Below are 23,813 nucleotides of genomic sequence, written 5' to 3' on the forward strand. Positions count from 1 at the left end.
AAATAACAGCATCGCTACTCGACTCCGACTTGCGGAACATAAAAACACTAACATGACTTTTCGTATATCATACACCTAAATTCTCAGCATGGAAAGTACTATATTAAATGAGAATTAATTCTTTTCAACAAATTATTTCATACTGCTGTTTGCATACGTATTAAACACACACAGACACATGCGTGTCACTTAAACAATTAATGATTTCATTTTCCCCCCAGAAAATAACCATATGTTCCGTTTCGACATGAAAATTCATAATCATAAACTTTTTGCCTTTTCTACAACAAGACATTCATTAACAAAGGCTGTCACTCGTTGAAAAAACCCCATAACGTTGGAATGATTTGGATTACTGGTTCTTAAACATGTTAATAAATGTTATTTTATCCCAGCACAGCGATCTAGAGTTCTTAATCGAATGTCATTATTTTTCCCAAGTTGTTAACACCTTTTAAATTTATATGGATGTGGATGTGACTCGGTAGGACCCTTCTGTAAATCGAAGATCTCGTTAAATTTATCTTTAATGATTTCGACTTATAGATATCCCAGCACCTGCAACCAGGATCTCTAAAATCGATAGATCCCGATTACAAATTGGTTATCCTGCCAAGCCACATTTCCCACAAGAGAGTGTCATAAAGTGTTTGTATGGAGGGGTGGGTACAAAAGAAACAAATCAAAACAAGATTAGTAGTAGCAACTAAATGTAAACAAGTCATCTAAATATGTAACGATGCAAAAGTAATTAAGTGCTAAAAAGCCCCTACACCTTCAACAACATACAATAAATAGAAATTTTATAACTTATACAAAAAATGTGTGAACTTTTTTTATTGATGCAACTTTCTTTTACTAGTCTGAACTTACCCTAAAACAACAAAATTTATCTCATGCTTTTACAGTAGAAATAGTTCTATGATTATCCGATTAAAATATTTAACTTTAAAGATAATTTATGCACAGCAACCTTCTACAATGGATTCGTTGAATGGGAGGGTTATTATTTCACAAATCTGTTAACAATAAAAAAACAAAAACAAATTTACACTCTAATGCATCAGAGAAAGCAGAAAAAGATAAAAACAGATATTAAAACTACTCGAAACATTCGTCGATTCAAATAAGGATAATTCGTCCTTTATTAAGGGTAAACATAGAACTCGTTTGGTTGGTAAATAATGAACGGGCAAACAGGTCTTTTTAGATGCATAATTTGTATTTTCTTGGATGCTAAATAAAAAAGATAAAAGTATGTTTATGTATAATTGAATTCGTTTCGCAACTACGGCAGTTGATTAACATACACGTCAAACTTCTAATCACACTGATGCAGTTGATACACCCTGTTGTCGATCTTCTGAACATACTCCTTTTATTGTCCAAGCATTCGTCATCAGCATATCGGCGGCCAGAAAAACAGTCACGTGAGGCCTGACGTCATCGCTCAATAATCTTACAAAAACCACAGCCGCCATTTTTAATTTCTGCCCTCCCTGTGATCCTCCCAGCAGGTAAGAACACGCGCAGACACGTGGTCGCTTTCTTCCTTCATTCTGTTCGACTTTACACCCCCCCTGGTCTCAAGATCACACATGCGGCTGCAATCGTTTGTTACGGGCACTCCTATGGAGGGGGATTAGCTGGACTTCTTCATCTTCATCAGAGCTACTTGGGTCAGTTTCCACAGTCCTACTATCCGGCTGGGCTCCATCTTCATCCGAGCTCTCAGAAGGGGTAACAGATCTGTCGCCATTAACGTTGCCAGCAGTCCTTCCATCAAGCTGGGCTCCATCGTCATTGGGGCTCTCAGAAGTGGTGCTGGAACTATCGCCATCTGTGCTGAGGTTCTCAGCCATGTCATCACGGCAATGGGGCATAGGTTGGATCCACATTTCATCATTGGATGATTCATCATTTTTGCTGCTCGCCATTTGGTTTGTATCAAGGGCAGGCCGGACATCCCTTACATGCCATGGAGTACCATCAACCAGCACAGCCTGCTCACTAATTATGCCGGTAATCCGTCCTCTTCTGAAACTGGTCGTACATTGGTTATTGGGAGGCCTTACCCAGATGGTGTCCCCTAACTTGCACCGTCCTTGCGTCCTCTTCTGATTAGGCAGGCAGGCGTCAATGCCTTAAACACGCACTCGATAGCAATGTATCGCATTAGCAAGTGCACTTTCAGCAGTCGCGTCATCCTTTGGTGTTGTATTGTACCTATATACTGCCTCTGCAATCGTACATTGGTTCCTTGCTGCTATCCTCTTCACACTTCGGTGGCACCGCTCCGCTATACCATTGCCACTCGGTACATACGCACACCTGTTTCTAAGCCGGATCCCCCACTCGTCTACGAAACGCCTGAATTCTCCGCTGCAAAAGACTGTGTCGTTGTCAGTGAGAATCTCTTCAGGTGGCCCCCATCCATAAAATATGGACTCTAATTGACAGATGACACTAGCCGAGTCCTGTCTTGTTAATAGTCGCCAGATCGCAAACCTCGTTGGTCCGCAATCGATCAGTGTGAGGAAGTGCTGACCACCATAATGGGTTATGTCCATGCCCAGTCGGCTCCAATTCTCATCGACTTCCAGCCGACCTTTCTGCCATTTGGTGGGAGCAGGGTCGATTGACTGGCATATTTGGCATTCCTTGACCACTACTTCTACTTTGCTTTTGGACACTGACGTGTTGGTTAAGTGTACAAAATAATATGTCCGTCTCACTCCAGGGTGTCCACTGTCATGGTGTACCTTCTTGATTTTATCCGTCTCCTCAACAGAGGCAGCACATAAAGACCCTGGTTCGGCTTCTTTCTTCATTGCGTCGAACCATCCCTGGGGCACACAGGTAAGCTATCTGCAAGATTGCAGGTTGAAGTGACAAGCACCGCATTCACCGATAGGTCGTACTCTTCCACCAACTTCCTTATTGTCTCCAACCTTCGTCTGATTAGCATTTCGGTAGCTGCTTTGGTGCGCACTCTCATTTTGCCTGTTAGTGTGTCAACTATCCAGTGGTATACACACAGCGAATCTGTGCGTATGCATAATTCTTTGACTTTTCACTGGAGTGCCAAGTTTATTCCTTTTATTACCGTATCCAACTCTGCCAGGTTGATGTGAGCAGCATCATCCATTGGTCGCAACCAGCAGGCGTCCTCAATCACAGACCTGTTCATCTCCAATAGCGCCCCAATCGCGAGGGAGCTCGCATCCACCCACACATTTAGCCTGTCTCCCTGGACGCACCAATCTCCTTTAGCGGGGTCCTCCTGCTTGACTCTTGTGATGGTGTCCTTCACCATGCGCAGCAACAGATTGTCCACCGTTTCGTCATCCCAGCCTTTGGTAACTGCACTCACCCTCCTCTTCATGATGGCTGTCGCGGCTCGAGTCCATCCACCTACTGGTAAGTGTCCCACCAGTTTTCCACACAGGGAAAATATAGCATGCCTTGTTAGGACATGGGGCACTTCAGGAATTGCAGTTCCACGCCCCCACTTCAAGGTCCTTCGCTCCTGTTGAACGCTCAACCCCAAGACACGAGCGCCATCCTCCAAGTGTTCTGGACCCTTACACATCAGTCCAAGCTCAGCTAGCTTGGCCCTCACACGTGATGACGGCACAATGTCTTCATTCACGTATATGTCGTCAAGGTATGCTGATGTCCCCTCTTTTACGGTCTTATCCTGTGACAATACAGCATTGACGATCGTCTTCATTATTTGGGTTGCAACGTTCAGCCCAAAGCCCAGTCTTGTGAGGCAATACCTCCTACCGGCAAACACTACCGTCTGAAATGGCCACATTGTCTCGCTAACCCGGACCTGCAGATATGCTCTTCTCAGATCCAACAAGGACACATTAGAACCCAGCTGGCGCCACTCTCGTAGTTTGCTAGCACACACGTCAGCATCAGCTGTGAATGCATCAACATATGAGTTCAGTTCTCGGTAGTCCATTACCGGCCTGACTTTGGCTTTGTTGTGCTGAGCAACCGCCATTAATGGGATCAGACCCTTAGGAGGTCAAAGTTTCTTGTATGGGTAGGGAATCAGCCAGCCATCCTCGATCCATTTGCAAAGTTCTTCTTCGTATGTTCTTCATGTGGTCGGGCACATGGTATTCAGTTATTCCATTCTGCAGTTTGGCTGGTTCCCAGTTTTCCGACTACTTCCATGAGACAATCCAAGCCCTCTTTTGCTCGTCAAATTCGACGCTGATGTCTGGTTGGTTGATCCTTAGCGCAGCACACACTGGGGCTTTCTCCTGAAAATGTACCACCCCCGTCGCCGTTATATAGACACCACCAAGGGCTCTGATGGCATCATATCCTAGGAGCAGGTCAAAACTCAGGGGTTTTTCGAGCACTACCAGCGCCTTTAGGTTAGCGGAGCTTCCATTTTTCGTCCGAATGTTTACATTGCCCACCCCGTAACATGTGCGCGTCTCTCCACTGATGGTAGTCACTCTGACGTTCTTCTTTCTCCAAATGTGGCAGAGATCTGCACATACGATAGTGTGGGAGCACCCGGAATCGAGGAGTGCTGAGCACAGTGTTTCGTTGATATATATCAGGATGATCCGCAGCGTCTCATTTAATTTCTGTGTGGGGAAGAGATCGACACTGACACCTTGTCCTGAACAGTCTTGAGCTATATGGGCAGTTTCCTTACACCAGTAGCAGCGAACAGCCATTGGTTGTTGCAGGCAGTTCCTTGCAATGTGGCCCTGTCTATTGCATCTGTAACATATGATTCCACCATGTGGACCGGGTCCCTGATACGGTTTCTTATCATTCGGTGTGGACTGAGCAGCAGCAATTACTGGTTCCCTCATCTCGGAGTAATTCTTCATTACAGTCCTGGCCCGATCTACTAGGTCATTAAGGGGCAACGAATCTGCACTTGAGCTAGCTCATAGTAGTTGCTTTGCTCCTGTCGGGAGTCCTGCTAGGAATTTGCATGCTAAGGCCCGCTCAGGCAGTCCACCAAACAACACTGTCAACTTTGACAGCTCTGCAAAGTACATGTCGACCGTTTTGCCTGGACGTAAGGTCCTTACCTGAAGTTGTTCCCAAGCAGTGGTGGGGTCAATCGCAAACGCCTTGAACAGCGCCGCCTTGATTTTCTTGTAGTCCTGTTTGCTCTCATGACTGAGCTGTTGATACACCACAAAGGCGCCGCCGGACAAACACAGAGGAACAACACGTTCAAAGATTTTTACGCCAGACAAAAGGCAATATAATTCCACCTTTTCCACCCAGTCAATTACTGGAGTCGATCCATCAAACTCTGGTATTAATTTGAGGTCAATTTTTTCCCCCATTTCGCCGAAATAGCTTAAATTCGTTTCGCAACTACGGCAGTTGATTAACACACACGTCAAACTTCTAATCACACTGATGCAGTTGATACACACTGTTGTCGATCTTCTGAACATACTCCTTTTATTGTCCAAGCGTTAGTCATCAGCCAATTGGCGGCCAGAAAAACAGTCACGTGAGGCCTGACGTCATCGCTCAATAATCTTACAGAAACCACAGCCGCCATTTTTAATTTCTGCCCTCCCTGTGATCCTCCCAGCAAGTAAGACAACACGCGCAGACACGTGGTCGCTTTCTTCCTTCATTCTGTTTGACTTTACAATAGTATATGTTAGTTTGTATGTTATGTATATGTTAGTTTGCATTGTGTTATGCACTGAAATGCTATGAGTATTTAAGTCAATAGGTCATAAAATATTTTAAAAGTCTGTGGAAATATTTACAAAGATGCGTTTATGTAAAACATTTTTTGATGAAAATTCCTTCAAACTGGTATTAAAAATATTTGTTACATGCTGAAGCAACAAATGCAACCAGAAGAAAGATTGAGATTAAAAAAAATAGATTTTACCAAAGAATATGTCCTTGCCAACCTTATAATTAACATTTTACTTTATGGCTTTCTTGGTGGCTGTTATATTTCTATTAAAGTAAAAGTTTCTATGGCACGTGATTTTGCACATGTTCCTTTTTAAAAGGGCTGAGTTTTTTCTTCTTCAACATTTCGTTACTAACAGCTCTTGCGTTTACTGCTGCTACCTGCTCTTACTATTTGCTCTTACGTTTATTATTGGCTGTGAAATTAGTTCGGTAAAGCCTAGTAAAAAGGTTTTGCTCTGTCTTCCGTTCTATGATAAAATACCACAGTGGCAAACTGCTGAACTAAATTCTCTGTGTCAATTTCTTGGCTTAGTCCATGTCCAGATAAATCCAACCAGTTTTACCTGAAACATGGAGTTCCAAAGAAAGTTTTTGATTAGTTTCAATTTAGAAATTGCACTCACAGAATGCCACTATAATTGACAATATATTCTGGGTGTAACCGTTATCCGCCTCTTTGACAGAATAGTCATTACTGACCAGCCATGCTCTTCACGAATCCTTGCCATAGACTCTGGTCTCTGCCTTTCCTGATTAACAGGATCAAATTTTACGATTAGCTCCACTTCTCTTAGAGAATTTTCATTTCTGGTGTCACAGAGCTTTTCATTTGTGTGATGGAAAACCAGATTTCTCTCAGCCAAAACCTGAATTATATTAATCAAGCGAAATAAAATGGTTCTTCAGGATGTCTGCTCTTCCGGAATCAGTGTACTTGATTTTAAATCAACAGGTCTGCCCGATCATTTATCATGCCACACTATTATATACCCCTTATGATGAGTCGATTGTTCGTGTGTCTTCAGAGTTTTCGACAGATGGCTCACTGGTTATTAAATGCTAGAAATGAAGACAGGCCCCACAGCTTATGCTTTCACTACTGAACAAACGGCAGGCAAAACAGAAAACTCGATCAACAGACTTTGAGTAGACAAGCCATGAATGCAAACAGTTTCGTTATTTTTCAGTGTCGAATGATGAGTTCTTTTCTTAAAATTTCTGCAGCAGAATTTCCTGCTCAATGAAAAATCAGAATCCATCAGTTGAACTGGGCCGTTCGTAACCAAATTGTTATGCTGTGTTTTGCTTAAGTCAACAGAATCATCAAGGATACGACACAACAGAACATACCATGGGCAATATGTTCGAATTTGACTTGGTCAGTCACTGCTCATCTAGCAAAACACTTCCATGCTCAGAATCAGAAACGAATTGTGTGGTAATGCCAGGATTATCACATACATTTAACTATGAGCTGGTACAAGAGAAAAGTTTAGATTATATTATTATAAATTTTAGATATTCCGTATTATTGATTATTTATTTTAGATATTCCGTATTATTGATTATTTATTATTATAAAGTGGTTTTAATAGCATTTGCTAGTCTCTGTAATTTCAACTTTCCATTTTCTTGGCCCTACTGAATTTGTGAACATATTTTATTTTAGATAAGACTCAGTATTCAATAATTATCAACATCAAAATACAATTGATCAAAACAAAACAACCTACTATTGGAAATGGAAAAGATTGTGTGGTCCTTAATTAACGCTGTTAAATAAATGTTACTAATGTCACAGTTAACAAAGCGTTTGTAAGTAGTTTGAATCTGTTAAATAGAGAAATTTTCAACCACTTCAGTAAAAATAATCTACTCAATGACAAGTAATACCGTTTATGCACTGACTAATTTCACATAGTCATTTGATAAGGTTTGGCATAAAGTCTATTTCACAAGATTTTCAGTTGTGGAATATCTGGTAATGACTTTTCAATCATCAAATTGTTTCTTTTTGATAGGTAAGTAATCGTCGATAAGCAAAAGTAAGAAACTCAAAGTATCAATGCTGGCATACATCAAGGATCCACACTGGGTTCATCTCTTTTCCTTATCTTCATCAATGGTCTTTCAAACCACATTCTAAGTACACCTGTCGACATATAGACAGATGACACTACCATGTATCGTCCACCCCTGCCAAACTTTCACAAAAAGCACACATCAAGCTACAACCACTATCAATAATTTTCCTCACTCTCTGTGTTATAAACGCAAATTTAATGAACAAAACTTCTTTTCTAGAACAGCCCGCATGTGAAACTGTTCCGTTGGACTGCTTTCCAGTTGACTACAACATTGACTTCAAGTTTAATTTAAGCAAATACTTGCATAACACTTTTCATGCACTGGGCAGCACCAGATCACCTTGCTTATGGGTCTACAGTCAGGTGTGATAGTGGGGTATTTTATCCAAGGTTTAAGAGATCCCAGATTTCAGAGGAATGATAGAATATGTTTTTGTCGAGATATCGTGGAGAAAAATTAATTTCCCAACAAAATAAAATAGACAAGTTGAGCTGAGAGACCAGAAGAATCTTAGAAATAAGCCATGTGTTTATGTTAAGGTAAAAAATCACCCAAAAAGGTAGATAATCGGATTATTTTGTTAAAAGAAAGAAAAAGATGGAAAAAACCCATAAGGGAAAGAGCGAGAGGGGGAAATTAAAGAGAAATATGGATTAAGAGAGAGAGGGAAAGAAAAATATTCTAGAGGAAAGAAAAGAAAAGGAAAAACAGGAAGAGGAAAAGGATAGAAGAGGAAGTGGTAATCTTCAAATGACAGAGGAAAAAAATGCTTATCTCAGAAAGATGGGGGGGGGGTCAGAATTAGCGGTTTTCATAAAATCATTAGTTTTAACATATAGGAGATTCTTGCTTTCTGGACATCAAAAAGTGTATATTAGCTTTGGGTGCCAACCATTGGAGATAGCTTGTAGTTAAACTTTTTGTTGCACGATTGTGTGTGAAAATATCTTATGCAATAATAATTTTCATTTATAAAAAAGTGATCTACGGAGTTATTATTGATTGTTTTGATTGTGGAGAATAATCGAGTTAATTTCCAGATGTACTCTGAAATCTGACGCCCGAACTGCAGCTGTGAGAGATCCATGTCTGCTGATCAGTTCACCTGTAAAGGAATTGCTCAAAACTGACGACTGACAATGAACAGCCATCATATTAAAGGTATTACCACACTGACTTGGGGTTGTGCATGTTTTGTGATCTCAGAGCATCAGAGTGGTGATTACAGTGACCAGTGTCTAGTCACATTTTGAAGAGTCCATTCCTATACGAGGATAAAAGTGTAGCCACGGGGACTTAGGGTAAGCCCCTGTGTATTAGGGCTGATGACAGCCTGGTTACATGAATTGGCCCCATAAATAAGGATTGTGCCACTCCTCAGGCGTGGTTGCACTTGTTGAGCCGTCACCTTAGTGAAATTCTACCCAATCTCTACCACTAAGGATCACTACGCTGTTATCTTAGTGACCACCATACACTCATGAAACTCTTATCCTTAAGTGGCATTCGGGCCTTGATAAGGGGGTACTTGTAAAAAATGTAAATGGGTTGTCTTCAGTATATTTTACTATGAATTTGACTTTATTGAAAATATTTTTCACAAATTTGACTGGAACATGGCTCTTTCCAGTTAGTCATCATCTATTATATTTCAATTTTAAAAATTATACGACTTATGTTAATATGCATTCTCTAAAGAATAAACAGTTATGATTTTCTGAAAAAAAAGAATTCATCACAAGTTGCAGAAATATATTTCTCTTGTCAATGTTTCAATAAGTTTAGAGCAGATTTGTTTGAAACTGATAAAAAATAATTGAAAAGTAGGATCATTTCAATGCTTATTTGTATGTGTTCAATAAACTTAATTTTACAACGAAAATAATTTACCGCAAAGCTTACAAAAACGTTTTTTCAATGCATTACAAATTGTTACTTATTGAAAAGGAAAACACATAACACAAGAAAACTGTTTCTCTCTTTTATAAGATTAGTGCACTTAGTTGTCAGATACCACAGAGTCACTTCCTGAGGTTGCTAGAGTGACATAGATTCTTGCACGTTCATTTAAATACTTTTACTCTTCAGATTTTGAGTAAGTAAAGCAATGAAACAATTATTTTCTTGTACAACAACTTTAATCGATTTTTATCCTGTGGCATTTGCATAGCTTTGTCAGATTCAAGAATCAGACTTGCTTCCATCTTGTTGAATCTCCCGGTTTCTGTTGTTAACTGTGATAACTTGCATCAAAAGTTTATCTCCTTATAAATCACCAATAAACATATTGAATGTTGAAGGCATATTATTTGGCCTTCAAATATTATGTAATGTTTATTTGAATATTTAGACAGATTCATTTATAAAAGAAAATATCCTTAAGCACTGTAATGTTTTATGTTGGGCCTTTTGACAATGATCACAGCGTAGTATCTGTGTTATGTTGTAGCAGGCAATGCTAAAGGTCTGAACGATTATTACTAATTTAACTGTTATGTAGAAAAAGATATGCAAAGAGAATATTTTCCAAGAATGTAATGTTTTGCTAAAATATGTTAAACTCAAATGGAGGAATTTTAACTTAAATTTAGATTTATAAACAATAACATATTACAGAGATAGTTATGTAATAAAATAGATTTTGGAATTGAATTTTATATAAAGGATTGAATGGACCAGGTAACAAAGAATGGGTAGGTTTTTATATATAGACTAGAGATACAAGTAAGATAGAGAGAGAGAGAGAGAGAGAGAGAGAGAGAGAGAGAGAGAGAGAGAGAGAGAGAGAGCATGAGGGAGCTATCCACAAGAGAAGGTTGACTTTGTCAGTTATGGAAGCATTTGCCCGAATTAACTAAGAAACGATGTAAGCCCTAAAGGGAAAATATGTTGCAAATCCCTGAGGGAAACACCTAATTGTAAAAATTAGAATAAACGAGGAAAAACAAAAAGAAGTCCTGTTGTTACTGCTTCACAGTGAAATATTTTCTTGCAGTGTCCAAGAGACAAAGAGAGCCACAACCTAACGTTAATAGTATGTTATCAAGCGGCTATTGTGTGTTTATGTGTCATATTTGTAAAACCCGTCCTGAACTAATGACTGGTACATTGTCCATGTTATGTGAACTCTGGATATGTATAAGCATGCACACACACACACACACACACACACACACACACACATTTCATGAACAGTTATAACCACTAGTCGATACGGGCATCAGTTTCACACACATATTTATATAGTCTAGACGTGCATAAATGCGCGTATATACACTCGTTATATACAACCTCATCATCAAACAGTTGTTTATGAAACAGAAGACATTTAAGGTTGCAACAAGTGAGAACTCACTCTCGGCTGTTTGAGTTCGTATATATCTATTGCATTTAGTTTTCTCCAAAAATGGTTTATCACTTATTTCAGAAGCATACTAAAATTTAAAGAATAAATGCTTTTACACAAAGACCAAATTGTGTGTTCTCATATGTTTTTTCAAGATGCAAATTCGTGTAAAAGAATCCCCACATATTTCACAAGAATATGGTTTCTCGCTTTTGTTTTACTTTACTTCAGTCAAAGTTCTCAGAAATCAAGGGGCCCATAACCTGGGGCTAACACTTGAACTCTATATGAGATACATAGATATTCAAATGTTCCATTTAAGTTCTTTATCTCTCAAACACTGAGTTAGTAAAGAAATTGAGAACATAATTTTCCTCTCTCCAAATAATCATTTTTATGCATTGTAGTATATCTTTCATTTTGGTCTCTTGTTCTTACTGGATTCCAGGAAAAGAATTTATCTAGTCTGGTGGAGTATCCAGCTTCATGCTATTACTTGAGGTAAAATAACTTGGAGAACGTGCACCGTTCCTCATAAAAGCTAATGTGGGTTAGCCATAGTGCGGAGATCTTATTTGGGCAGCAAATACTATGTGATTTTAAATATTTGGTCAGGGTTTACTTCTATGGAAAAAGTATCCTCATGCCAGGTTGTTCTGACAAACCCCTGTACAGAGAAACCTTAGATACTCGAGGACAGTGTCTAGTAGACATTCAAGTTCTCCCCAGTATGAGTTCGGATATGTTTATTTAAATTCCCCTGCTGTGAAAATGATTGACCACATATTTTACAAGAATATGGTTTATCTCCACCGTGTGTTCTCATATGTATTTTTATGGATGATTTCTATGTAAAACAAGTCCCACACACTTAACAAGAATATGGTTTGTCTCCAGCATGCTTACGGATACATAAATTTAAAGTTTTTTCATATGAGAATGATTTATCACAATCACATGGTTTATCTCTACTGTGTATTCTTATATGTTGTTTCAAGCCTGGCTTTTGTTTAAAAGAACCGCCACATACTTCACAAGAATATGACTTCTCTTCCCTTTTTTTTTTTTTTTCATTTTTCTTAAACTTTTTCTTCTAGGGGATGGGACATCCAACCAGATGTCTGACATTACCCCTATTTTAGTGAGTCCAACCAAGAGATCTTTTCAGGATTCTAGCTGTCCCTTTCAGTGCAATCGTTTGTATTTCACTTGCACTTGGTTCACCGGGTATGCTTGCTATGTACTTTTTAAAGTTCTTTTCCAGAAGCCCAGTTGCTTCTATGATGACTGGTATAATTGAAACGTCTTTTAATTTTCAATTTCGTTTCATATCATACATAAGTTCTTGATACTTTGTTATCTTTTCCCTCTCAGCTCTGTTAAGCCCTGTATCATTGGGTACACTGACCTCTATTACGGTCGCTTTCATGTTTGCTCTGTCCCAAATCACTATATCTGGTTTAACAGCTGCGTTTTCTAGATATGTAGCAGTAGGGATTATGTAGTCATAGTGAATAGTGTAGTTGTCATTCCCAACTGTTCGTTCGGGTATATGTTCCCAGGATTTTTTACTACACTGAATGTTGAGTTTCTTACATATCTTCCAGTGAAGGTATTTGCAAACTTCAGCATGGGTTCTGATATGTTGGTTTAAATTACCTTGCTGCAAAAATGAATGCCCACGAATTTCACAAGAATACGGTTTCTCTCCAGTGTGTATTCGAATATGATTTTTCAAGCATGACTTCAATTGAAAGGAAGTTCCACAAATCTCACAAGAATATGGGTGTTCTCTTTTTTTTTTTTATTTTACTTCAGTAAGTTTTAAGAGATCAAGGGGCTCCCTCCTGGAGCTAACACTTGATTCTGTTATGATTTAAATTTATATTCGAGGGCTCTTTTAAGAATACTGTTCCCTTTATGGCTGCTATCTGTATTTCGTTACAGCTTGGTCTTCCAGGGATTACTTCTAAGTATTTATGAAGATTCTTTTTTATTAAGCCAGTTGCTCCTATCACAATCAGTATAATGTTTATTACTTTCAGAGACCATGTCGTTTTTAGATCATTTTTTAGGTCCTGAAAGTTTGTTATCTTTTCTCGTTCAGCTCTGTTAAGGCCGAAATCATTTGGACTGTGATATCAACAATGAGTGCAGTCTTTTCAGGCTTGTTCCATATAACAATATCTGGTTTGATGGCCTTGTCTTTTATGTATCTGCCTGCCTGTATGTCTTTGTCATAGAACACGGTCACATTTCTCTTTGATGTTATTGGTGGTGGTTCATGTTCCCAGATGTTTGGCGATCTGTCAAGTTGCATCTCTCCACAGATCTTCCAAGCGAGGTACTTGCATACTTTGTTGTGACAAGCAGTGTAATGGCTATCTCCAATAAGATTGGGCATGCAGATATTAGATGGATTGTGCTTTCAATCGCTGAGTGGCAAAACCTACACTGGCCATTTGTCTGTAGGCCAGCCATTTTTTTAAATCCATTTGTGAGTAAGCGCTGATCTTGCCCGGCTACAATAAGTCCTTCCTCATCAAATAGAAGTCTCCCACCCTTGAGCTTTTTTTTTTTCATTTTTCTTCCTTTGAAGATTGTAATGCTGGGTATGGGGCAGCCAAACCAGCTGCCAAGATTGCCCCACTTTTTATTGAAACCAACCGAGAGCTCTTTTTAGTATCCTCGCTGTTCCCTTAAGTGCAATTGTCTGGATCTCTTTTGCACTTGGTTCACCAGGAATATTAGTAAGGTAGGACTTCAGGTTCTTTTTCATAAGCCCTGTAGGACCTATGATAACTGGTATGATTGATATCTCCCTAAGATTCCAGTTTCTTTTCATATTGTACATGAGACCTTGGTATTTGGTCTGTTTCTCTCTTTCAGCTCTGTTCAGGCCGCCATCATTAGGAACACTCACTTCAATCAAGGTTGCAACTCTCTCTGACTTATTCCATATAACTATGTCAGGTTTCACAGCAGCATTTTCAAGGTAGGTGGGTGTGGGGATTACATGGTCGTAATGTATGGTATATAAGTCATTTCCAACTGCTCTTTCAGGTTGATGTTCCCAGGACTTGCTGCTACACATGGCTTCGGCTGTGGCCATTTAAAATCATTTTCCGTGAAAATGATTTTCCATATATTCAACAAGAATGTTTTTTTCCAGTGTGTATTCTCATATGTGTTTTCAAAGATGCTTTTTGTGTAAAACAAGATTTACACACGTCACAAGAATATGGTTTCTCTCCAGTATGAGTATGAATATGGCCGCTTAAAGCCCGCTCACTAGCAAATGATTTACTGCATATCTCACACGTATATACGTTATTTCCAGTGTTTTCTCATTCTGCTTCCAAAGCTAACTTCTCTGTAAATAAAATCCAAGACATTTCACAAAGTATGTCTTCTCTTCAATATGAGCCTGCATACGTTGATTTAAATTTCTGTCCTACAAAAATTTGTGACTGTCGTGATAATACATACTTTGGAAGCATTGATAAACAGACTCGAAGGTGGTGTAAAATGCGTTCTTTATTGTCTAGTAGTAAACGTTGCACTGAGAAACAATGGCGGACGATATTCATACGTCACGGACCAAGGGGCATAACTCTAGGCGACTAATAGTCTCTTAGCCTATATTATGACATCCCTTCCCTTCCATATATATGTATATAGTCCAAGGGCGATATTTAGCCTTTATCTGATTAAGGGATAACATAGTCTCTCATATATTATTTAGCTTGTCTCCATTGTTCTAGGGTAATGGTATTGTCTCTTTTTTTTAGGATAGTGTAACCTATAAGTTCAGTTTCTGAGGAGCATTCACTCGTCTCTGAGATTTTCTTAATTCGGGGGTAAGTTTCTCAGTTCGGGTGTGAGGCGTGCCGCTGGAGTGTTGTTCGGTGGTCGGCTGTTCGATTTGTGTAGGGGGGGGGGACCTTCCTTCTGGGTGGGATCCGGTGGAGAGTCGCTGGGGCGAGGTTGGTCGGATCTATTTGCGGTTGTTGATCTCCTCCCAGCTGGTCTGAGGAACTGCCTGTTCCTTCTATAGGTGTTACCGTTCTCAGATTCAACTATGTAGGATCTGGGTGTCACGCTGAAGCGCTGAATTTTTCCAGGCTCCCATATCTTTGCTTTTTCCTGCTGGACATAGACATTCTGTCCTGCATGTAGGTGGGAGTGGTGTCTGTTATGTTTCCTGTCATAGCAGACCTTAGAATGATCTTTCTGTTTCTGTATGGCTGTCCTAGTCTGCTCATCGCCAAGTTGTTGCTTGGATACTAGGGGTGTCCGTATTTTTCGTCCGTTGAGTAACTCTGCCGGGGACTTAATGTCTGATGACAGTGGCGTGGCTCTGTAAGCCATCATTGCTAGGTAGCTGTCTTGACCAGTTTCCCCTGCCTTCGTCAAAATTTTCTTGCATGTTCCCACCATTCTTTCGGCGAATCCGTTAGATTTGGGGTAATGTGGGGACGATGTCCTGTGTTGGAAGCTGTACGTCCTGGCGAAATCCTTGAAATCTTTACTTGTAAATTGTGAACCATTGTCCGAGTACAAGATTTCCGGCACTTCTTGTTCCTCAAATATCGTCTTAATACTTCTAATAACGGATATTGATGAGGCGGACGGAAGGCGTCGTACGAAGGGGTTTCGGCTGTACTGATCTGCCACAAGCAGATATTCTTTCCCTGCCAATGTGAACAAGTCTGTGCTGACGTACTGCCAGGGGTACGTAGGGGTTTCGTGCTGGAGTATTGATTCGGGCGGGATACTGGCTTGGTATTTCTGGCATGTGTGGCACTCTCGGACTATATCTTCTATGTCCTTATTTAACCCTATCCAGTACACCGCTGAACGTGCTCGTAACCTCGTTCTCTCTACTCCTTGGTGTGAAGCATGCAGCTCTTCCAGTATGCCTCTTTGCAACGAGGCTGGGATAATGATTCTCTGGCTCTTGAGTAGAATTCCATCCTGGACCCCAATCTCATCTCTGAAATTCCAGAATGGCAGGAGAATTCCTGGGCAGTCAGCCCGGTTGGAAGGCCAGCTGGTCAATACCATGCTTACAAGTTGCTTTAGGAGTGGATCCTGGGATGTTTCCACTCTTATATCTTCAACTCTCGTCGGCGCAAAGTTGAGGTATGAGATCATGCTATGGACGTTGAGATCGATCCCTTAAATGTGCCCACTGGGTCTGGGTGCTACTCGTGACAAGCAGTCTGCAATTGGAACTGTTTTTCCTGGGGTATATTTTACAGTAAAATCATATCCCTCGACCTTCAATAACATTCTAGCCAGTCTTGGGGGTGCTTGTGCTAGATTTTTCAATGCTATCGACTCCAATGGCTTGTGATCCGTATGAATTGTCGTTTTGTGGCCCCAAACGTAACTGTGAAATTTCTCCAGGCCAAAGACGATAGCCAACATCTCCCTCTCTATGTTTGAGTAGCGTGTTTCTGGTCCGGAAAGTGCTTTGCTCGCGAATGCTACTGGTCTGTCGTTTTGTAGCAGAGCCGCGCCTATACCCATTGAAGACGCATCTACCTGTAGCACTATTGGTTCTTTAGGGTCGAAGTATCGGAGTGTCGTATGATTTCCGATCTCTTTTTTGATTTCTTCGAATGCCTGTTGCTCCTGTGAAGACCATGTGAAGTCATTCTTCTTCGATGTTAACTCATGTAGGGGTTTTGTCAGTGTCGCGAGTCGTGGAGAGAATTTGTTCAAGTAGTTCACCAGGCCTAGGAAGCTGGTGAGCTGCTTTGCATCCTCGGGGGGTTGCATCTGTGTGATCGCCTCTATTTTCCGGGGATCTGGCTTGACACCGTCTCTTGAGATTATGTGGCCGTAGAAAGGGATTTCGGAGGTTTTCACCACAAATTTCTCTGAATTAAACCTGCAGTTTCTTTCCCTTGCTCTAAACATTAGCTGCCTCAGTGCCTTGTCATGGTCACTGCCGTCTTCCTTGAATCCGTACACTACTATGTCGTCGCATATGGATAGGACATTTTCGAGGTCTCCGAAGTTTTCCTGCATGGCTCTTTGGAACTCATCTTGGGCAGATTTGACTCCCATGGGGTACCTGTTGTACATGTATCTGCCATGTGGGGTAATGAATGTTGTGAGACGTCTCGACTTTTCGTCCAGTTTCAAATGCCAGTAGCCGGACTTGATATCGACTTTTGTGAACCATCTAGTGTTGTCTAGTTCCGCAGTGATGTCTTCGAATGTCGGAGTCGCATAGTGTGGTCTGTGCACTGCTTTATTTAAGTCTCGGGGGTCGAGGCATAGCCTGACCGATCCGTTCCTTTTAGTGGTACAGACGAATGAGTTTACCCAGGGCGTTGGGTCCTTTACAGGGGAAATTATTCCCTGGGCCTCTAAGGAGTCCAACTCCAATTTCAACTTTCCTTTTAGGGATATTGGGACTCGACGTGGTGGGTGGACAACTGGTGGTACTTCGGGGTTTAAATGGATGGTGTGTTCACCTGGCAGACAACCAATGGAGTCGAATACGTCTGGAAATTCCTCAATGATTTTCCTCCTTTCTCCAAGGTTTCCCATCGTACATGGTTCCTGCACGGGGACCGGTTTCATGTCGTGCGGGGGAGTAGGCCGGGATGCTTTGTCCGTCACATGAGTTGTGTCCGTTTTTATAGCCAAGTTAAGGGTGACTAGCCCTAATTCTCTTGATGTTTGGAGTCCTATTAGTATAGGGTTTCTTGATTTCACCACGTGAAAGGTCGCCTTAACGAACTTGTCGCGGGATCTGACCCCTAAACGACAGGTCCCTTCTTGGTCTATCGTTGAGCCTCCAAACGCAATTAGCCTTATAGCTGATTTTTCCAGTGGTACTCCTTTCAGTTCCTTGAATACCTGTTTAGGTAACAGGTTGCTCATTGCACCTGTGTCGATTTTCGCGTCAACCTCTATTTGGGCTTTGCTGTTGCCTATCTTCAGTTTTGTGAAAGCTTCTGTGGTCGCTAACGGTAATTCCTTTACTGTGTGAAAGTACAGCTCCTCTGTGGAACTGTCGTCGTTGCTACCCATATGTGCTGCTGCCATGTGGATTTTATTCTTATTATATTTCCTCTGTGGCTGGAATGACTGTCTGCGTGTGTGTCCCTCGTCTCCCATTTTAGAGTGGCAAACTTTAGCAAAGTGTCCCTTTTTATTGCATTTTAGGCAGTATTTGCCTTTAGCTGGGCATTTATATTGATGGTGTTTTGTGCCACAATTACCACATGTGGTAGGTCCACTGGGCTGTCTGGCTCTAACTGCGAGTGTAGAGCTGTCTTCTACTGCTGTTGTACATAATGCTTCCATTTGTTTACACGTGGCTTCTTCTGTCTCGACGATTCCGAGTGCTTTCTCGATCGTGAGATCGCTTCCTTCTCTTATTAGGGACTTTTGTGCAGACTGTAAATAAATACCGAATATGAATAGGTCCAACACAATGGTCTCTTCCACCGTCCGACCGTATTCACACTGTTTGGCTGTCTGACGCAGCCGACTTAGAAATGCGTGTGCCGATTCATCCGCGTTTTGTTTACATTTTAGTAGGTTGTGTCTAGCTACACGAAAGTTCGATCGCGGATTCGCATATTCCTTAAAAAATTGGATATATTTATCCAATGTCCTTTCTTCTCCCTGTCGAAAGGGAAAAGTGTCACTTATTTCCTGGCCCTCGATACCAGACCATATTAGCAAGTAATTTAACTTTGTGTCTGAATCTACGTCTTTCATTGGGCCGTCGAAATATAAATGAACTTGCCTGATAAATCGGTCCATTGATTTGGCCAAATTTGAAGTGTTCCAATCGATTGTTGGAGGTGGTAGTTGCGAATATGTATTCATCGTCGATTGCGAGAAAAATACCGACACCACGTGTGTTTTTGTATTAATTTTTTTTTAGATCCCGAAAATGTTCGTTTTTTTTTTTTTTTTTTTAGGGTAATATTGTTACTATTCCTTTGATTCTTTAGAGGATCCCACTTCAGACACCATGTCGTGATAATACATACTTTGGAAGCATTGATAAACAGACTCGAAGGTGGTGTAAAATGCGTTCTTTATTGTCTAGTAGTAAACGTTGCACTGAGAAACAATGGCGGACGAGATTCATACGTCACGGGCCAAGGGGCATAACTCTAGGCGACTAATAGTCTCTTAGCCTATATTATGACAGTGACCACATGAATTATTAGAGATCTTCTTAATCTTGTGTTTCCATATATATTTTAGACGAATGTAGATTCTTTCATCTAAAACATCATACTTTTAACTGATTAGTGATTTTATCTATTAGTTCACTAATAAATTCTTTAAAACAATCCTCTTTATACGATATGATCTTTATATATACCATATAATATGATTTTCCCAAAACAAAGTCACCAGTCGTCTGGAAAATAGTAGTATAACTTGAATTAAATAGGACTTTTATATGCAAAATTAGTCAATATATATATATTGTTGCATATGTACGATCAACGTCTTCAAGTAGATAAAACATTGAATGATTATCCTTTTTTACACCAAAAAGTTTTCAAATATTTTTGTCTTTCCTGTTTTCCACTCGAGTTGTTTTTAATACTAATTACCGTCCATTTAAGTGTAGATAAACAGTATTTTTCGAATCGAATCATCTGTGAAAACAAAAGAAAATAGAGATACCTTAGAATATTGAGTTTCAAATTTCAAATAAAATCATCTTCGAAATAACTTCATTTTATACAGAAATGTATTTTTGCTTTAAAAAATGACGTTATGTAAACATTTAACATTTTTACCTTCATTGAATATTTTGAAATATTTCGGGCTTATAAAAATTGGTAAACATTTCTAATGGAATAAAACTATATTTTAAATAATTTGCCAATTAATGACTGATCGTATTAATTTGCGAAATATACTTTCTTGTGCATATATATTAATATTTGATAGATGTGTGTATATATGTATCTCTTAAATGATAATTTTGTAATTCCTGTTTAATTTTTCACATACTCTTTTTTTAAACGGTCACTAATAACCATAAGTATTTTAAACAACATCATATATATATATATATATATATATATATATATATATATATATATATATATATATATATATATATATAAGGTGTATTAAGGCAGCATGTTCTCGAGGCAAATGTTATAAAAATCCACAGAACTTTTTATAATTTATTTATTTTTTTTTTACCTTTTCCAATCTCCAATTTTTTCTTGTTATATTTTTATCAAAGTGTATAAGTTCGATCTATATGTTGTTTTTTTTGGTAAATGTTCACTTTAAATACAACAGAACACTGACCAATAAAATTTGGTTCTATATATGTTGTCGGGGTTGCTGACAACGAATCTGATATTCAAACACGTCGCAAAGTTACCGTTTGCATGGTATTAACCCCTGAACCTTGCACTATTTTGTGCCATATCACTGTATTTGTTAACGCTACATGTGAGTAGTTCTTATTGAAATGTACATGCACGTAGTCACGTGATCTTTCACAAGGCACATGGATACATGGCGGATATTTTAAATGACAGGAAATATTTTTCATAAAATAAAAAAATAGTTTTCACCTCATTTATAGTAAAAATAATGTCAGTAAGTTTTCACGAGCGGTTTACAAAAACGTTTGTTTTACGTTCATTTTTTTTTTTTTTTTTGAAGGGGGTCTTCAATTATAGAATTTGTATGGATTTTAACAGGTGCTTGCTTAATGCTTCTCTGCTTCTGCAGTTTAATTTATCGTTTTTCTGTAAGTAATGCGTAAATTCTGTTTACATAGGGGTCGGCGGTCGAGGAGCAAAGGGGGACGACACCACCCTCCCTCAAGAGAAAAAAAGAACGAAAAATAAAAATGATTTTGTATACCGCTCGTGAAAACTTAATTTTTTATAACAATTAAAAAGCATCAAAAACTACGTAACACAGAAAAATGAACCACATTTCTTTGTTTTTGAAAACTTGTTATTTCAAATGTCTGCTAAAAAATTCTTCCGCGACGTAACAAGCCACTTTATTACATGCGTGCACGCGCGAACGCATCATGTAAACATAGCATAAATGAAGGCGATGAGATGGCACAAAATAGTGCGAGGGTTCAGGGGTTAATACCATGCAAACGGTAAATTTGCGACGGGTTTGAATATCAGATTCGTTGTCAGCGACCCCAAAAACCTCTACATAAGCAAATTTTATTGGTCGGTGTTCTGTTGTAGTTATTTGTTTTTCGTTCCTTTGTTTTGAGGAGGGGGTATTCAATTATAAAACCACCTGCCCCCCTCTATCCCTCTCCAATGTAAAAAGAATTTTTGTGAAAAATTAAACAGTTCTGCTCGGTGTGTCGGCGTGTTACTTACGGAAAAACGATAAATTGGGGGTAGGGATGGGGTATTACTTATGAAAAAACAGTAAATTAAACTGCAGAAACACCTGTTAAATGTTGTACAAGTTCTATAATTGAATAACACCCCTCCTCAAGAAAAAAAACAAAAAGAAAAAAACGAAAAATAAAAATGTTTTTGTATACCACCCGTGAAAACTTATTTTTTTAGATCAATTAAAAAGCATCAAAAACTACGTAACACAGAAAAATGAACCACAATTTCTTTGTTTTTGAAAACTTTCTTGTTATTTCAAATGTCTGCTAAAAAATTATTCCACAATGTGACGTCACTTTACTACGCGCGTGCATGCATCATGTAAAAATAGCATAAACGAAGGCGGTGATGGCACAAAATAATGCGAGGGTTCAGGGGTTAATACCATGCAAACGGTAAATTTGCGACGGGTTTGGATATCAGATTCATTGTTAGCGACCCCGATAACACTTAAACAAGCAAATTTTATTGGTCGGTGTTCTGTTGTAGTTAAAGTAAACATTTACCAAATTTTATTTGAAGTATTTCAATGAGATGAAAACTATTTTTTTATTTTATGAAAAATGTTTCCTGTCATTTAAAATATCCGCCATGTATCCATGCGTCTTGTGAAAGATCTCGTAACTACACGCATGTACATTTCAACAAGAACTACTCACGCGTACCATGCAAACGGTAAATCTGCGACAGAGTTAAATATCAGATTCGTTGTTAGCGATCCCCAAAACCTATAAAGAACTAAGTTTTATTGGTCGGTGTTCTGTTGTAGTTAAAATAAACATTTACGTCTTTTTTATATGAACATTTATCGCCTACAAAAGTTAAGCGCACATATTTTTATTATAACGGTTTTAACGAAAACCATTAATTCCATAAAACATATCGTCCGGTCACGAAAAACTATAAACAATAGTTCAGGGTTGTTGTATGTATATAGTTCCTGTTCCAAACAATTATAATTTTTCGATAACAAGAATAAAAAAATAAAAAAATAAAAAAAAGGGGGAGATAATTCTAAATCTATTTCCGTTTCTGAAGATCAGAGTTGAAAGTTGTAACATTTAAAAAATATTAATTAAAACTTCTCATTTATAAGACGGTTTTTCACAAAATTTTTATTTTTCAATTTACAAATCAAATATAGGCGTTATTTAGCAAAGCAAACAAACTACGCGTAACAAGAGTAGAAGAAGAGTAAGTATTAGTTCGTTCGATTTCTTTGTTTTGTTTCATTTAATAAAATGATCAGCTTCATATACGAATGAAATATACTTTCTCAACTAAAATGTAGATTTTGGAATTTAATATTTTACTCTTTAATCAAATAATCATCCGTTATTTTAATAGCATTTACGTGCAACTTATTTCAATTAATATTCAATCGATTCCGATATTTATCGATTCATTTTTATTGAATTTTGTAGTAAATAATGGCTAACTTACCAAAGTGTAGCTGCTAGGTCTGAGGAGGCTCTTCTAACGTCCAAGACGAACGATAGTTTGGTCGATATTTTTACGAATAGAGGAAGGTTCATTTGTTATATTAGAACAAAAAAACTTCCTCACTAATGGAGAGTTTCTATATTCTTTGTTACTTGTAGTTAAAAGACGTAAGAAGAGGTTGAAAGAAGTTATTTTATTTATTTATCCCCCCCCCTGCAACCTCGCTCCAGGCGATTAAATCCAAAAATTAATTTTCCAAAGTTAAGATGCCGGAAGTGGACAGGGTTTAACTAAAATATGGAACGGAACAGAAGTCACTAAGCATGAAAAGAAATACGAAACCATATGCAAATGATTTATTTTAAAAAATAAATTGGTAAATGTGTAATTTAGCGGCGTAAAATTATTTGACAGACAAAAAAATTATAAAAACTATTTTCATATAAAATACATTATTAGACGCAAAGGCTGAAATAAAACCAGAAAAAAAATTAATTTTCATTATTTTTCCATCATTTTTATTAGGCTAAATGTATGACATTCGAGGCCGCCGTATTGCTTTTAAAATTTGTCCTTTCTAAGTTTGACAGATTAGCCTTTTTAAGGCAAAATTTTGCTTTTTTTATGCTCTTTCATTGCAAAAAATATGGCGGCCAGAAACGTGGTTGATGAAAGAGCGTAAAAAAGGCCATATTTGGCTTTAAAAAGACTAATCTGTCAAACCTTAAAAAGACCAAATTTTAACAGCAATATGGCGGCCTCGAATTTCGTACATTTAGTCTAATAAAAAATTATGATAAAATAATAGAAATTAATTTTTT

At 38.7% G+C, this 23,813-nt stretch overlaps 2 protein-coding genes across 2 annotated transcripts in view; one reads left to right on the top strand and one right to left on the bottom strand.

Annotated features, from left to right (window-relative positions):
* Positions 1 to 1,117: 1,117 nt before the first annotated feature.
* On the bottom strand, positions 1,118 to 23,484 carry LOC145258083 (uncharacterized). The gene is made up of 3 exons (XM_080115808.1): positions 22,993 to 23,484; positions 19,348 to 19,803; positions 1,118 to 14,622 (listed from the first exon to the last, which is right to left on the bottom strand). Exon 3 carries the CDS (start codon positions 4,013 to 4,015, stop codon positions 3,074 to 3,076), a length of 942 nt encoding a protein of 313 aa, XP_079971934.1. The 5' UTR covers positions 4,016 to 14,622; positions 19,348 to 19,803; positions 22,993 to 23,484; the 3' UTR covers positions 1,118 to 3,073.
* LOC145257980 (uncharacterized) overlaps positions 22,241 to 23,813 on the top strand; it is a 55,305-nt gene continuing 53,732 nt past the window's right edge. The window contains exon 1 of the mRNA XM_080115704.1: positions 22,241 to 22,743. The gene's annotated coding sequence lies outside the window, so the exon portion shown is untranslated. The remainder of the gene's footprint in view (positions 22,744 to 23,813) is intronic.

The sequence above is a fragment of the Euprymna scolopes genome, chromosome 33 (genome assembly GCF_053919585.1).
Source record: "Euprymna scolopes isolate OS-2025 chromosome 33, ASM5391958v1, whole genome shotgun sequence".
In the NCBI taxonomy this organism is placed as follows: domain Eukaryota; kingdom Metazoa; phylum Mollusca; class Cephalopoda; order Sepiida; family Sepiolidae; genus Euprymna; species Euprymna scolopes.